Here is a 14,929-nt window from a genome sequence, read left to right on the forward strand (position 1 = left end):
CAAGTGTGAAAAACTTGTCACCTTGATACGCAATTTATTGCACGCTCTTTATTCTACCTTTAATTTCTTAGATACATCTTTTACATTCATTTTAATATTCATTATTATTTTTGTTTAAAAACTTGTCTTGTACCAAAGTTTTAAATGATGACAGTCCTAGTGTAATCTTCAAAAGTGTCTAACAATAAAATGGTTTCCTTTATGTGCATTTAAAGAGTGTGTTCTGTTATTGTCTGCTTTATCTTACTATTATCATTTTGGTCACTCATTTCACAGTGAAGGTGGGCAGCCCGTTAACAAGAACAAAGCAGTGTATGCTAAATTAGGTAAATAAAAATGCAATAAAAGTTCAATTATGATTTTCACATTGCACAGCTGTTTTGAGGCCCCTTTTCAGACAGTATTTAATTAAATGCCATTCACCTGTCACACAGTTAACTTAAAGTGTAAACTATAGTTCAAAATGGAAAAAACAAGGCATAGGGGAGTACAGGGCTGTAATCAGTGCAGACACGAGGAGAGGGCTGCTCTGTAATGTTCTTATTAGAAAATAAAGTTGGCCAAAACAATGAAATGAGTAGAAGGCAGGGAGTGAATGCATTTAAAAATCTGATAATGTGTCTTTAAAGGGTGAAAGAATATATGTTTTGTTTTGCAGTTCAGTATAATCTAGTGTTGCTTCAAGAGAGACACTGAATATGTTGGAGACAGACATCAAGCAGTCCAAAAACAATTTCTGCTTTCTTTTGGCCCAGATTGTTTAGATGGGACAATTGTTCACCTTTGGAGAGATCACTTAACTGCCTTTGGTAAAATGTGCAGTCTGGCTGTATCCTGGCATATACCATTATTTCGGTGTCTTCTTTGACCCATCTCAGAGTTTGTTTTTTTAAAATAAATAAAAAAAAATAATTCAAAAGGCCCAAGAAGAGAAAAGGATATTATCTGACAACATCCAGCAAAACCCATGGCTTGAGAAAACTTTATATTCTGAAAAGTGACTTCTGCTTGAAGATAGCAGATTTGGTTTGTGTAAAAGTAATGCACGAGTTACAGCTGCAGAGTAAAAAGCAAGTCCCAATCATACCGTTATGTAAGTTTTAAAAATAATTTCAGTAGAATAGTTTTGCAGTAAGTAAGGGATGAACAATGGTACGACCTGAAGCATTGGACATGTAAACTATAATTCAGCACTTTGAGTTGTTTATACTTGAAACATTTTTAATTCAACTGAACAGTAAGTGCAGTACAGAAACCAGGACCAGAAGGCAGTTGGAAATTGAGTGGAGATAGACTTAGGGCAGAGGAAAGGAGACACTTCTACACACAGAGGTGGTGAGAGTATGGAATGGGCTACTTAGTCAAGTAAAATTCTGTAAGACCCAACTTGACAGCAATCAGTCAGCCATTATTCAATCAAAATGTCATTGATATTCCACTTCTATATAGATTTTTTTTTTAAATAAAGCTAATTGATTTGTTTTCTATGACACTGAAATATTAGTTAACAATTATACTTTTGAACAAACATGAATGCAAAACCCAAGCAGAGAGAGAGAGATATTGATTGATTGATCTGGGGCAATTCAAAATGTGCTCTGCAAATGAGAGAACTCACACAACAGCTCATTTTCAGCAGTTTTATTAGGATTTATGATGCCATTTAAAAATCAGTATACAATCAATCCCCATGAATGACATACATTTACAGAAACTACATTTGTGACATTACTATTGTACCGGCACTATTTCATCTGCATAACAAAGTGGGTTAATAACACTCCAAACTAAGTAAACCATTAAAATGCTATCCTGAGTGCATTCAAAAAGACGAAACCCATAGCACACACTACACCATGCAGAAACCGGATCAACAAAATATATCAACAAAACTTGTTCAAAAGTAGTTCACAATGAATTATGCACAGTAGCTGTAATAAACAGTGTCAATACCATACATTTCAATGACTGCATAACAAATGAACTTAAAAGTGCCTCCATTATATATCTCCCGAACATTTATTTATGTTATCATGTTTCATTTTACTGGAGAGGAGAACTACGTAATCAAATAAAATAAAAGCGCCAGCTCAAAATGGTTTGAAAAACACATGTGGAGCAATATTTAACTTGTTTTTGATACCACATTACATTTCAAACCAAATAAACTGTTCCCCTACGTTTGATTATTGCAGAATTTTCCCCAAACGTGTTTTGTTGTCAATAAATAAATAAATATATAAAATAAGCCATTAACTATTAATCCAGCAGATGGCGCTCCTAATAGTAAAATCCAGTGTCTTTTGACTCATAGGAAAGGTCCACTTTAACCGGTCACAATGGAGTTAAAATGAGAACTTGCCTCTATTAAGTTATGATGATACAAAATGATCAACACCTAATCTATTTATAAAATACCCTGCACCGACAAAACACATTCAAATATATGTACATATGAGCTAAATACATTGAAAAGAAGAAAAGGAATGACAGCTTTCAATAATACCATATAATAATACAGTAGGATATTAAACTGGGCAAGTATATTCCTATACTTGAAAAGTAACAATTAATTTACAAAATTACACATACACACATTAGTTCACACATCTCACAATTCCTATGAACTGATCAGTGAGAAGTTTGTGTCTGTTGTCTGATGTTCCAGAAGGGAACCTTGCTATGTTACTTCAGAAATGAGAAAAGCAAGGACTACATTGGGAAGGTGATAAGAAAGCTAATATATTAAGTTTTAAAGCAGTGCTTTGTTTGCAACATGCAGCAACAATCCAAAGCAGCTTTTCTCTAACTCATAATCCCTTTTCTGTTCCAACAATTGCCCTCCCTTCAGGTCCAAGCCTGCCACGTTTACACATTTTTTACCTTAAACCATGGAGATTAAACAGTTTACCTTTTTTTTTTTGTGCCAAAATTCCCATAACAAATGAGATTGGAATCTAGAGAGCTGCTCATGCAAGGAAAGTCAAACTAAAATTGTATGATTAAAATATACATTTGCAAAGTATAAGTATTACTTATAATTACACATGTTCAAGGAATTAATGAAGTATTTAAATTAATTAGGTGTCTGAAGCTTACACGTTTAGTTTGGGAACTGCTGAACTAAACTGAAGTGTTTTCAGGTATTCTCAATACAGGTCAACCGTGCTTAAGAGGATCATGTTGCATAGTGCATGACACAGAGCACAGGTGTGTAACTGAAAGGGTAGCTTTAAAATAGCAATTTGGTATGGCTCTGAAATAATAAAATAATGCATTCTTCTTGTTTAGAAACACTTTGAGTATCATTCTCTGTTCCAGTCACCTCAGCCTGATGAATTTTGCAAAGTTTAAAGCCACCCTCAATAAAGCTCTTAGAAAACGTGTCTTATCTTTTAGTGCAGCTGGTACAGCACTTTTGTTCAAAGCAAAGAGAAATGCTGAACTCATATCTAATGTTAGAAAAAAGTGTATGTGATTGTAAGATCCCCTATGCCTCTAAACAGAATGGTCTTCATAGCTGATGCTTCAGTGTGCGCAATGTCAGGTGGGTTTCATCCTGAAGGGCAGTGGCAGGGTCTTATACTTTTGAAGCGTCCTCCTCTGTGCTGGCTGCTGGTTTGTAGATGACCCCTTTGTTGTTTTCTTGATTGTTCTTTTTGCTTCTGGGGGAAAAAAAAAAATAATAATCATAAAAATGACACACGCTGTTAAGTACAGGACTGCTGACTGGCGCAATAAGAAGGGATTAATAAAAAGAAGTCCTTTTCCAAGATTGATTTTTGCAGATTCTCTTTTTTTGCCCAGATGCAGTCTCAGTGTCCTGTGTAGTTTTGTGTTTTTGGTGGAGCTCAATTTGAATGTGTTTTTGTCGTTGTTGTACTGTGTGTGAATCATCTGGAATATTACTGTAGTACCAGTAAGAACAAAGTTTGGATGAGTTTTGATTGGGGTCTTCACACCCTGATGAAGGCTAGGATTGCCGCTACCCGTGGGTAGTCCCTTTTGTTTGTTTTTTAGATCATGCTGGTTCTGTGTTCTATTTTTAATATTCAGTTTTTGGATATGTCCCATTAATAAAGGTATTTTACCTATATGTTTGTAAGAGTGCCTTTGTTTTTGGTGATTTGCCTGATGGATTAATTTGAATCTATATGAAAACAATGGACTTACAGGGTATGTTTTTACCTATATTTCTTACTAAATGTTTTTTCATAATATGAAGATTTGATACATTATCATCAGTTTAAACCAAAGAACACTCTTGGTTCTTTTTTCTTTTTTAATATTGCTAGAAACAAAAGGAAACTACTGAGTTGCAACGAGAGGAATGTCTTCAGTATCACTGGCATGTCCAGAGGTTTAACAATGTTTCATTTCTACTGCACCCCACTTGTAATAGAGGGTCATAGAACACTGCAGAGGACCATATGTAAAGACACTGTCAGAAACAGAGAGATCTTAATCATTCACATGAAACAGTTATTCACAGCACACAACCTATAATGCATTATTAAAATGCAATACAAATTCCATTCCTATAGCGCTGTTCTGTAAGTAGAAGTAATGCCCTGGTGGGATCAGCCGTTAGGATGGTGTGAATTGAATCCCCATACAATTCTGAGCTGCAGCAAAATCAACTGAGTGATTCGTACTTTTAACCAAGCAAGAATGAAGTGTCAGCAATGGTGCATGAATAGCTTAGTAAGCTACAGTATTTTCTGATGAAAGAGATGTGCTAGTGATGATGTCTGCTTTCCAGTCCCTTGGGACATCACGTAAAGGATCAGTGAACATGTTCAGCTGCTGAATCATTCAAAGGGAGGTTCCACTCACTCCCAAATTCTCTGCGTCACCAAACCCTTGTCCTTATTGCAATGACTCATATAATGTGCTTAATTCCATTGTTGATATAACCACTAGGTTATTGGAGCAGCTCTTGAGTGGGCAGATTCTCTTTCACCATAGACATAATGTAACGCAGGCTAGATCAGCAATGGGTCTGTTTATGTTCAAGAGCCTGAATCACCTAGTGAACCAGGTTTCCCTTCGTATTGCTTTCAATGCGCTACACCTATTCACTAGATGGTGCTGTCTCCAGCTACTTTGCTGATCTAGCCTGCCTTAAATGTCTATGGTGAAAGAACTAGAACTCATTGGCTGCTCCTAAATTCAGGTCAACATACCTTAACAAAGAGTCCATCAAACATTGAGTGAAACACAATATTGAAGCATTTGCAATATATATAGTTCCATGATTGTTTATACTCATGATGTAGTGAAGCAGTGAAAGCATGGCGGTAGGAAAGCTGAAGCACAATAAGGCTAGGAGGGAAGTTGCCAAGTGGTTTGCGCTGGTGAGGCTGAATGTGCCTACAGGGCAGGGATTGGAGGTTGCGCTGCGCAGTGTAGGTGGAGTTTGGGAATAACAAGAACACTAAACCCTGTTGGCTCTGACTCACACTCAGGGCTTAAAATATATCTGAGGTGTCAGAAATTGGGAGTGAATATGCATACAAGGTCAAGCCTTCATAGCCCTGTTCTCCTTCTATAGGAATCTTTAATGGTACAGCAGGTAATGCCCCGAGGCAACGAACACCATCCTACAGACATATCCTTTTTTTTTTTTGTGACTAACTATCTCAGTAATACAATTGTGCTAAATAGGACTCATTTAGAAAAAACTTTAGAGATTTAGTTATCAATGACTTTATATGTTGTATTACTACTTAGCATTGAAACCTGCCATTTAAATATATATCACCCTACCGTTTTTATTGGGATCAGTAATACAAATAGTTTGGATACTGATGAGAAAAAAACTAAGCCACCTAACTCTAGGGTTTTTAACTTTCAGGGTACTGGTTCTGTATAAGACAAAAAGGTATGTATCAGCTGGGGTAAATGTACAGTATTACATCCCTGAAATCACTGCTCCCTTCTGGTTCAACAGTGCACAGCGAGTTAGCAAGAAGGGAAAAGTCTCCTAAAAGCACTCACCTTTTCTTTCTCAGCACAAAAAAAATAAGCGCCACGATGAGGACTGCTCCCAGTACAGCAGCCAAAGTGATGGCGAGAATCACACCTGCAAGAGACCCGGACCAATGAAAAGGCTGATGAATTAAGACAGGTTTAATGAAATCTTTCAATTGTGTTTGCGTGGCCCGATTAGGGATACAAGTCCAGATGATTTCAGGGGCCCTATTTTGAAGCAGGCACACCGTAAAAAAAAACAAAACAAAAAAAAACGCCTTTGCCTTGCTTCAATTCAGCTGATCTAAACAGCAGCCGATGGAGATACAGCTATCATTTCAATCTTAAAAACCAGAACCTGAGTTTCTTTTCATAGTTTTACAGACAGAAATAAACTTAGACTCACATGCACTGTTGGGTTTTTATAACATTGGGCTCTTCAGTGATAATGATGATTTCATGATAATTTAAAACAGGCTGTAGTTAGATCAGCTTCTATTTAGATCAATTGAATAGACCCCCCCCCTTTTTTTTTTTTTTTTTTTTTTTTTTTTTTTACTTACAATTGAAGGATGTTTAAGGTACATAACATATATTAATGTTGCAGACAGTGTCATTCAGCTCCATTGGGATTCACAAATCTTTATTTAAAGTAATTTCAACCAGATTATTTTTCATAATTAAGGGTTATCCCACGAGCATCAAACTGCATTTAATTAATCAAAGCAGATTGTGTTAAAGCATTGTGAATATAGTCCACTGGCAAACTAGAGAGTTAATTAAAGGTAAATAGAGAATAATGCATGGGGTTGTGTGATACCACATGCAGTATTTATCTGTTGAGCATTTATCCTGCCAGAGCTCTACAGTTCTGTATGGCTTCTTGTGGGGCGGGGCTTACTTTACTCAGTGACTTGTTATAGCTTCCACTGGGGTTGTGCTCTGTTGCTGGTGTTAATGACCATGCGTTTCCTGTAATGACCGTAAGGATTATGGGAAACATCAATTAGATAAGCCCATTGAAGAAAATGCTCACCAGATATTATGGTCTATGAATAGGATTGCATTCCCATTTATGTAACAGGGCACAGTGTGGAATGGAGGTGAGGGGGTTAGTTCACAGTAACAATAGAAAAGGGAATGCATGACTATTGTTGATTAAAAGTAGAAGCAAATGATTAAAAACAGCACTAGACATGTGGAGGACTTGATTTACCATTGAGGTCATCGATGATTCACAGTTAGGTCAGATCAGATTGATTAATGGTTATGAGATTCACTTCAAACAAATGTAGAAAATGCAAGGAGACATCTGTAAGTAAAAGGGTATTGCGACACTATGACAGCTCAACTCAATACAAGATAAGAATGTGGAAGTAGGTCTGTGGGTTTTCATTAAAGAGCACATGGCTTCAAGTTAAATTTACTGGGGGTTTTGTCTGCCCCTTCACTTTTTAGGATGTTGACAATCATTCTGAGTGGTTCTTATTCAAATCCCGGGTTAGTCTTTTTAAAAAAGTCTGTGTTCCTTCACCCGAGTGCAGGAGCTGCTTGAGATATATTGAAAACATGCTCAATCAGCCAAATTGTGTTGATAGAAGTAACAAACAGTGTCCTCTGGTGATTTGGATCAAATTATGTATCGGGTTGCTGGCAGTGCAATGCTTTGCACAAGAAGGTGACACAACAACACAATGATTCAATAATAAGAAACCCTCAGAATGAATGGAAACATCATTAACACGGCATTTTAAGCTACTTTATGAAATAGAAAATATAACAAATGGTTGTATACATTGTCTCTATATACTGTTGTAAATCCCAACCTTGCGATTCTTGCTTGCTCTCACTTTTTTTTTAAAGGGCCCTGTTGTGCAGCTGGTTGGCTGCTTCAGTTGTGTGCTGATCATAGTGTGGTTGCTCAATGAAGTCTGTGAAACATTCTCATCTTTTACTGAGAGAAATGAACCAATGCATGGACTGGAAGCTTTAATCACAGGGCATGCGCACACACACACACACACCAGGTACTGTTCCTGCACGTGGCAACATACCGAAATTCCTATGAAGAATCGTTAGCTCTTGAAGAGAAACATAAGAAGACAGTGCTTATTACTATAATTTACTGAAAAAAGCAACAAGCAGGAGAACTATACCTGGTAATATGCCATCTGTGTAAATATAGTTTTATTTAAAATCTCTGCAGATAAACTGTATTTAAATAACAGAAGAAGTGGAAAAATGGAAACCTTTTTTATAGAACTAAAATAGAAAGGTATGAAGATGTCATTGTGTCCTCCAAGGCACTGGGTTGTAAGAAAGTATTAATTGTGAACATTTCTTAAACAATCAGTCATTGTCTTTGATCTCATTGGCTGGTGCTGAACGAAGCCACTATTCGGAAACAGAAATCAGGTGCCGACAATCAGATGAGAGGCATTGGTGTCGATTGGTCTGACTTCCCATTCCCAGTGAAGAAACAGCTGCTCTTTTTTGTGAGGACTGCTGCTTTTCTTAGACTCTGCGGAGAACAGCAACCCAAGCAGCTGCTTCTTCACTGGGAAATGCAAACACGGCCAATCAACACCAGACCCTATTCTGTGGTGCTTGATCCGAATAATGGATTTGTGCTGCTCTATCGCCAGCTGATTTTTTGCTCTATTGCCCAACTTGCACCAAGGTAGAATCATGTGTTGATTTAGAACCCCCTAAAATACCTAGAAAACAGACTTATACAAAAGGTTTTTACAGTAATAATAGTAACTGTATATTGCAGAAAGAGTCACAATATTGCTGTCCATTTATATCTATCTATAAAATCGACCTGAATACACTTTGTACACAGATTCCAATATCCTGACTGAATTATCAGTAATTGCATATGTTCAATAATACAGTTTCTGGTTAGTTATAAGCATATTTGGCTTTGGCAATTAAAAAAAAAAAAAAGTTTGCGTGTGGGAGTAAGTGCTATTCAACTAAATCAAACCTTTAATGGTGTCACTTGGGCAGGGTATTCGTCAGCTCCCTCACACTGTCACACTCAATAACAACTCAGAGATGCTTTTTCAGTCTATTGAATTAGATCCAAGTTGCTTGCAAGGCTCGTCATATATTAAATTATTTGAAAAATATGAATTATGGCATTGCAATGCCTTAATAGTATAATAAGCCCTCTGTATGCAGAATGCATTTCCCTTCATGTTAGTTGAGAATTAGGTGCTGGATTGTGACCTAGTTCAGATTGTATTGATTCTGTAGTTAGTGCTGCTAATCTATATTCCACAGAGCTACTCAAATACTCCCTAATGTTATTTTAGCTAAGGTAATCAAATATTAGTACTAAGTCTATGAAACCAGTCACCAGTGTTCTAGTCCATGAAGAGAGTCCATCAGCACAGGTTTACTGTATGTGGGAACAATTGCTGCATTTCATTTCCTTTCTGTATTGCTAACTTTCACATTATGTTCAACACAAAAGCCATTTAGCTATTCAGGCTTCAAGAGAAGCGGACAAATAATTTATGAGGCTATTTTCACACCGATGCTGGTAACTAGCATAATTTCCCTAGATTGTAACCAGCATTAGATATGTGGACTAAACGACTTCCATGTCAGTTTGCGCAGTCCTTCCCGTCCGCGGCGAGCACAATAGAATTCTATGCTGAACCTGCCCTTGTTTAAAAGCCCAATGGTTGCGTCAGCAGAGAGCGGCTTCTTCGGTGTTGCGACTGCGGATAATGTTTCTGATTGTCGGGACAGCAAGACATGACCTCCCCTCCAAGTAACTCCTAAGGTTCAACTCCAGAAAAATAACCTCACTAATGACATTGGCCACTTCTCTTTCTGCGACTCCTCTTCGAATATGCTGTTCCAGAGTTCCAAAACATGTCGTCTCCAGGATTGCAGATGCCAGTCTGCCAGTATTTCCAGTATGCTGGCAACACACTACCTTTGTCTTGGGCATGTACCTTTGCGCCATCTGGCCAACTCCAGTTCTTTGGATTCCTATTGTTGTTCTTGGGGTGTAAAGGGTTCCCAGCTCTGTAGTGTGTATTCTGCACCCCTCGACTCTAATGATCTGCCCACTCTGTACTGGCCGGGGGGGGGGTGGAGTTTCCAAACCGTTTCAATTGGGGGAGTAGCATGGGCATTCCCTCATCTGCCAGGTCTGCAAGGTCTCTAGTTTGTAACTTTTGGATAATTTGTTTCCACGGGAATGAAGGCGTGTCCTTTGAATATTTCCTCTGCCTACATTGGAGGATACAGCCATATGTTTAATTGTGTTTTCTCTTTACAGCAAGTACTCCTCCCCCATTGTACCTTGCTGCATTTTTCCAGCATGCTTCAGGGCATGGAGGGTTAGAGAGTGATAACTTTCATGCTGTGGTCCGTCTACTTTCCCCCTCAGTTTCATGCCGAAATCAACCTTGCATGCAAATCTTGTTCAGCAATTGTTATTGGCATGCATACGATCTCTGTGGAACCTCCAAAAATGTTCCAATCAAGAATCACGCAGACATGTACCTCTATTTAAATACATAAGCAGCATGCAGGTTTATGTACAACAAATCAGATATGTATGTGTTGGAAGATTTGTTTAAATAAACATTACAGTAATATAAATCGTATGCATTTTAATGGTCTTGCTACAAAAAAAAAAAAAAAAAAAATCTGAAACTGTTTAAAATCTATTATCTATTCAGTAGAAATGCCTCATTCAGTAGCTATAGCCATGGCCAAAAGTTTTGCACCACCCTCTAGAATTAACTTATACTTTATGAAGCAAATTTATGAAACCTGAATGATGTTACATTAAAATATCAAATTTCATACCGCTTTGTTGATTTTTTTGTTAAGTATACGGGAAAACTACAAAATAAAAAAAAAAAATGTGGCAGGTTGAATTCTAACTTGAAATACTGTAGTAATATTATGGCTTCCGGTAAAGTTTTGCGAGAATTTTGTTTGATTACATGATTTTAAATAAAATATCTAGAATTGTGTTCTATAAGTTTCTTTTTTTGTCTTAAAAATCATAAACTTCTAGCTGATGCAAAACTTTTGGCCATAGCTGTATGTATAGCATTCAACAAAACAGCTTTCTATATATGTTTACAAAATTCTACTTGCAGTTTTACACTATCCAACCTAAAAATGTTTTAAATATTTATTTTGGTTCATTTGTTAATTAAGCAATTAATATCATGCCATGTAAGTTTGACAATACAAACAGCAAATTCTCCAAAGAAAACACCTGCAGCTTGCATTCTCAAAATACTCAGGAACCTCTCCAGTATACACCATTCAGTCCCTCAGTCACTGTATTCATTCAAAGGCATGCTGGGATTTTCATTTGATACATTAATAGATTTGTTTAGTTTATGCTGCTGGAACCTAGAAGGAACAAGTGATAATTCCACTCTATAAAACAAAGAATAAACATTCAAACAGTTCTTTAAATAATTAGTACAGGGAGTGAGGAGGAGAATAACGCTACTGTTCAAACTCCATGACAACCTAGCACGTCGCCACGGTCACCATTTTGCCATGCTCACAGGACTCCCAGAGATGGAGTGAAGCAGAACCCATGTGTTTGGCTGTTTCATTCTACAAATCAAGTCTGAAACAGACTCATTCCCTTTATTTTTATGCAACAGGTCAAAATGTAAAGACCTCTATATTGGACTTTTCAGCATGCACAGTTGGATTTGGCTAGTCTACAGTTTGCCAATCTCCACTCGTTTCACTTTACACGTTTCAACCCATAATCCAATCCCAGTCCTGCTAGTCACTATTTGAACTATTTGAATTTATATTGGGTTTCAGGGGCCAACACTGAAAGGTAAATACAGTCAGTATAGTTATTTTAATAATTTAAGCAGTTTTTCTCCATTCTAGAACACCAGTGTAGGCTTCTGCAACATGTTCAGTACTTGGCATGCCATAATGTACTGTAGCATAGTGTACATTTTTTTTTTTTTTTTTAAATAAAACAAGATTTAGTATCTCAAATCAGTAACTTACCATCACGGAAGGACACTAGGACATGCCTATAATTGGTCTCTTGAGGATGTCTGTAATTTTGATTCATCTTCAAGGAGACTGGCTCATTTACGTGGGTGCTGTACAATACAGTTTGCAATGACAGGAGCTGGGCAGATGCAAAAATGGTATAAAAAAGACATTATTTGCAAAGCGCTGGAGACTGTCAAATCACAACGACATTACAGACAGGTGACGTATTCTAAATCTGGTTTGCAGCCATTTAATGTCAAGCTTCAGCACTAACCACTTCTCTTCAGTAAAAGACGGCTTGGCATACTTCACTGCCTTTATGAACAGTTTTGCAAAGGAATCGGTGTGGGTTTTTTTTTTTTTTTTTTTTCAGCAATAAAATCTCATTTAGTTTGGTGGTTGAAAGAAAATAGACATAATGCATGAATGCATAATGTCATGAATGCATAATCCCAAAATGCATAATGTCCTTCAGAACCTTACAAGAACTACAATATGCCTATCTTGGGCACATAATGACATAACAAGTAAGCAGCCTGTTAATGTGGCAGAACAAGCAAGAAACCGGTCTACTGTATGTAGTTCATCTGTAACTATCCACTCAAATCAGGTGAATACCTCGCACTGGAGTGTGCTTGGCAAATCTTTTCCATATTGTTCTTTTACTTTGATCACCAGGGTATATTGGCTTTGAGAGAACCACACTCATCTAAAATCCAGCGAGTGTAGCAATTCTCTATGAATGCAGTGCACATCTTCCCAGGTAACATACATGCACAACCAACCAGCAGAGAACACCATCACAAGGGCAATGTTTTGTAAACAAGCACCATAGGAGAAGATGTAAAATTTATTTTTTTCCCTTTCAATACAAATGGATTGTTTCACAAAGATGCAGGTTGATCTATATCAAAGATAAGAGGACAGTTATAAAAAATATATATATTCTGAAGATACTTGGAGCAGGAAATTTACATAACCAGTGTGTCATTAGAAGAACTCAATTGCGTCAGAGCTTAATTGCAGCAGACACACCTGCTCCTGTGATATCCTGACAGGGTTTCTGAAGACTGTCCACAGCACACTAGGGTAGCAGGGTGGGGTGGTCAGGGATCCATCATACCGGTAGAACTCATCCAGCCGCTCAGGGAGCAGATTGAAGACATTAAAGGCAGGAATTTGTACTACCTGATCTAGGAGAAGCAGTATGACAGGCAATGAAAGCAGCAGAAAGTCTCTAAAATATGGTTTAGGCAATTCCAACCAAAGAAATAAATAAAGTAATGGAGTACAGCTCTCCCTCAATAATTCACCGTTCGCAATTCACTCTTTTTGGTTAATTCGCTTTTAGGCAAGGTTGACAGTAAGTAGTCTATTGACAGTAAATGCTGTAGAAGGGTCCTTCACTTATTCGATGTGCGAGCCAGACAGCGAAATCAAGAGGAAGCACTTTATAGTGGAAGAAGAAACACATACAACTAATATGTGATCTAAACCCTTTACTGTAACCTAAAAGTGTAAAACGTACATAAACTGCATTGTGTCATTTAGTGTTGTTAAGCATGCCCAAGGTCAATAAAGCACCTTCATTTACCTGGTACCAGTGTGACACGGTGTTGTAACAAAGGAGAGTTTAAAGGCCAGTGTGAACTTTTAGCAGGTTAGCTGAAGAGGGACCTTCTTGTAAATTTGGTAAAGTGTTTAGCTTTGGAGCTAGAAGGTTGCAAATTCAAAAAGCTTACCTCTATATCTCACACTTCCAAGATGGCTAAGAATATGATCAAAGACCGGATTGAACGCCCCAACCTGTGAGAAACAAAAGCAAATGTTACATTTTGGATCACTTCTGTATTTCCCTACAGAAAAAATAAAAGTAATGGTTTTGAATTTGTAGGTCCTGTAGGTACTTACATCAATGAAAACCCCCAGTACTGCCAGTCCATCGGCTTTGTCCATTGCTGTGGAAAGATTGCCGTACTTGTCAGAGTTAAAATGCACAACGTGCATCTGGGGAGAGGGGGAGAGCGAGAGAATTAAAAGGGCTGATCGGGACCACAGCACAAACAATTTAATACTTGGAAAAGCACTTAATTACAATAGTCAAACCTGTACACAACGATAAGCAGACTATTGCGAGAGCTCTGATGAATTTTGCCAAGGTTTATATTTACCTCCTAAATATAAACCTTGAGACTTGTTATCTACTATAAGGATCCTTGGGTGATTACTCTTAGATTAGATAGATAGATTTACAAATGTTTATTCACCTGCCATTAACTTCAGCTAATTGTGCTATGTACAGTTAAGTCCCAACTTTAAATGGTTCAATGGTTGCTGCTTTTACTGACGTACTCTGGAAGGGTAGGCGTGATTCTGTGAGCTCTGTCCAGGCAACAGGAGAGACTTAACGTCTTAAGGTACACAAGGAACTGGGTGGTAGTTTAAAATGGTTTCTTCTAAAAATACATTTGAGTGTGACTGAAGTATCACAAGGAAACTGACAATTTGGATGACCAGATCCAGTAAATAACTTTGTTTCGTGCACCTCTTTGCACAAATAAGAAAGTTGGCATCTTTTTAATTTGGGGGGACATCTATGTCCCTTGTAACTTAAAAGGTTAAGCATGTGAATTTAAAACACATTCATAATGATGCGATGACTAAAACTGAATTAAAAGTGCATTGAAACAAGACGAATACACCAATTCACAACTCATTTGTTCACGTTGTTCACAGATGCAAGACAGATCTAAATGATTCGATTTAGAATACAAGATTTACTGGTTTATCAAAGCTATCTCTAGACACACACTGACTGTACTTCGTGTCTGTGATACAGTGGTTTTACCACACCTGATGGAATTCTTCTGATGAAAAGAGATTTCATTTACACTGGCACCGACACAAAGAAAATATGCAATAACTGCAGTGAATGCTT

The 14,929-nt window shown here is 37.4% G+C and overlaps 1 protein-coding gene across 5 annotated transcripts in view; it reads right to left on the reverse strand.

Moving 5' to 3' along the window:
* Nucleotides 1-1,626: 1,626 nt before the first annotated feature.
* ca12 (carbonic anhydrase XII) overlaps nucleotides 1,627-14,929 on the reverse strand; it is a 30,567-nt gene continuing 17,264 nt past the window's right edge. Inside the window, exons 5-11 of one of the 5 annotated variants that reach the window (XM_041218687.1) lie at nucleotides 13,903-13,998; nucleotides 13,734-13,797; nucleotides 13,027-13,184; nucleotides 12,001-12,127; nucleotides 8,028-8,054; nucleotides 6,001-6,085; nucleotides 1,627-3,662 (exon numbers count right to left, since the gene is read on the reverse strand). In XM_041218687.1, the coding sequence (XP_041074621.1) occupies nucleotides 3,581-3,662; nucleotides 6,001-6,085; nucleotides 8,028-8,054; nucleotides 12,001-12,127; nucleotides 13,027-13,184; nucleotides 13,734-13,797; nucleotides 13,903-13,998 (639 nt within the window). In that variant the 3' untranslated portion in view covers nucleotides 1,627-3,580. Of the gene's footprint in view, nucleotides 3,666-6,000; nucleotides 6,086-8,027; nucleotides 8,055-8,076; nucleotides 10,225-11,051; nucleotides 11,371-12,000; nucleotides 12,128-13,026; nucleotides 13,185-13,733; nucleotides 13,798-13,902; nucleotides 13,999-14,929 lie in introns of those variants that run through there. The other 4 variants (XM_041218686.1, XM_041218688.1, XM_041218690.1 and 1 more) reach the window with 4 other exon arrangements.

The sequence above is a fragment of the Polyodon spathula genome, chromosome 19 (assembly GCF_017654505.1).
Source record: "Polyodon spathula isolate WHYD16114869_AA chromosome 19, ASM1765450v1, whole genome shotgun sequence".
NCBI classification, from domain to species: Eukaryota; Metazoa; Chordata; class Actinopteri; order Acipenseriformes; family Polyodontidae; genus Polyodon; species Polyodon spathula.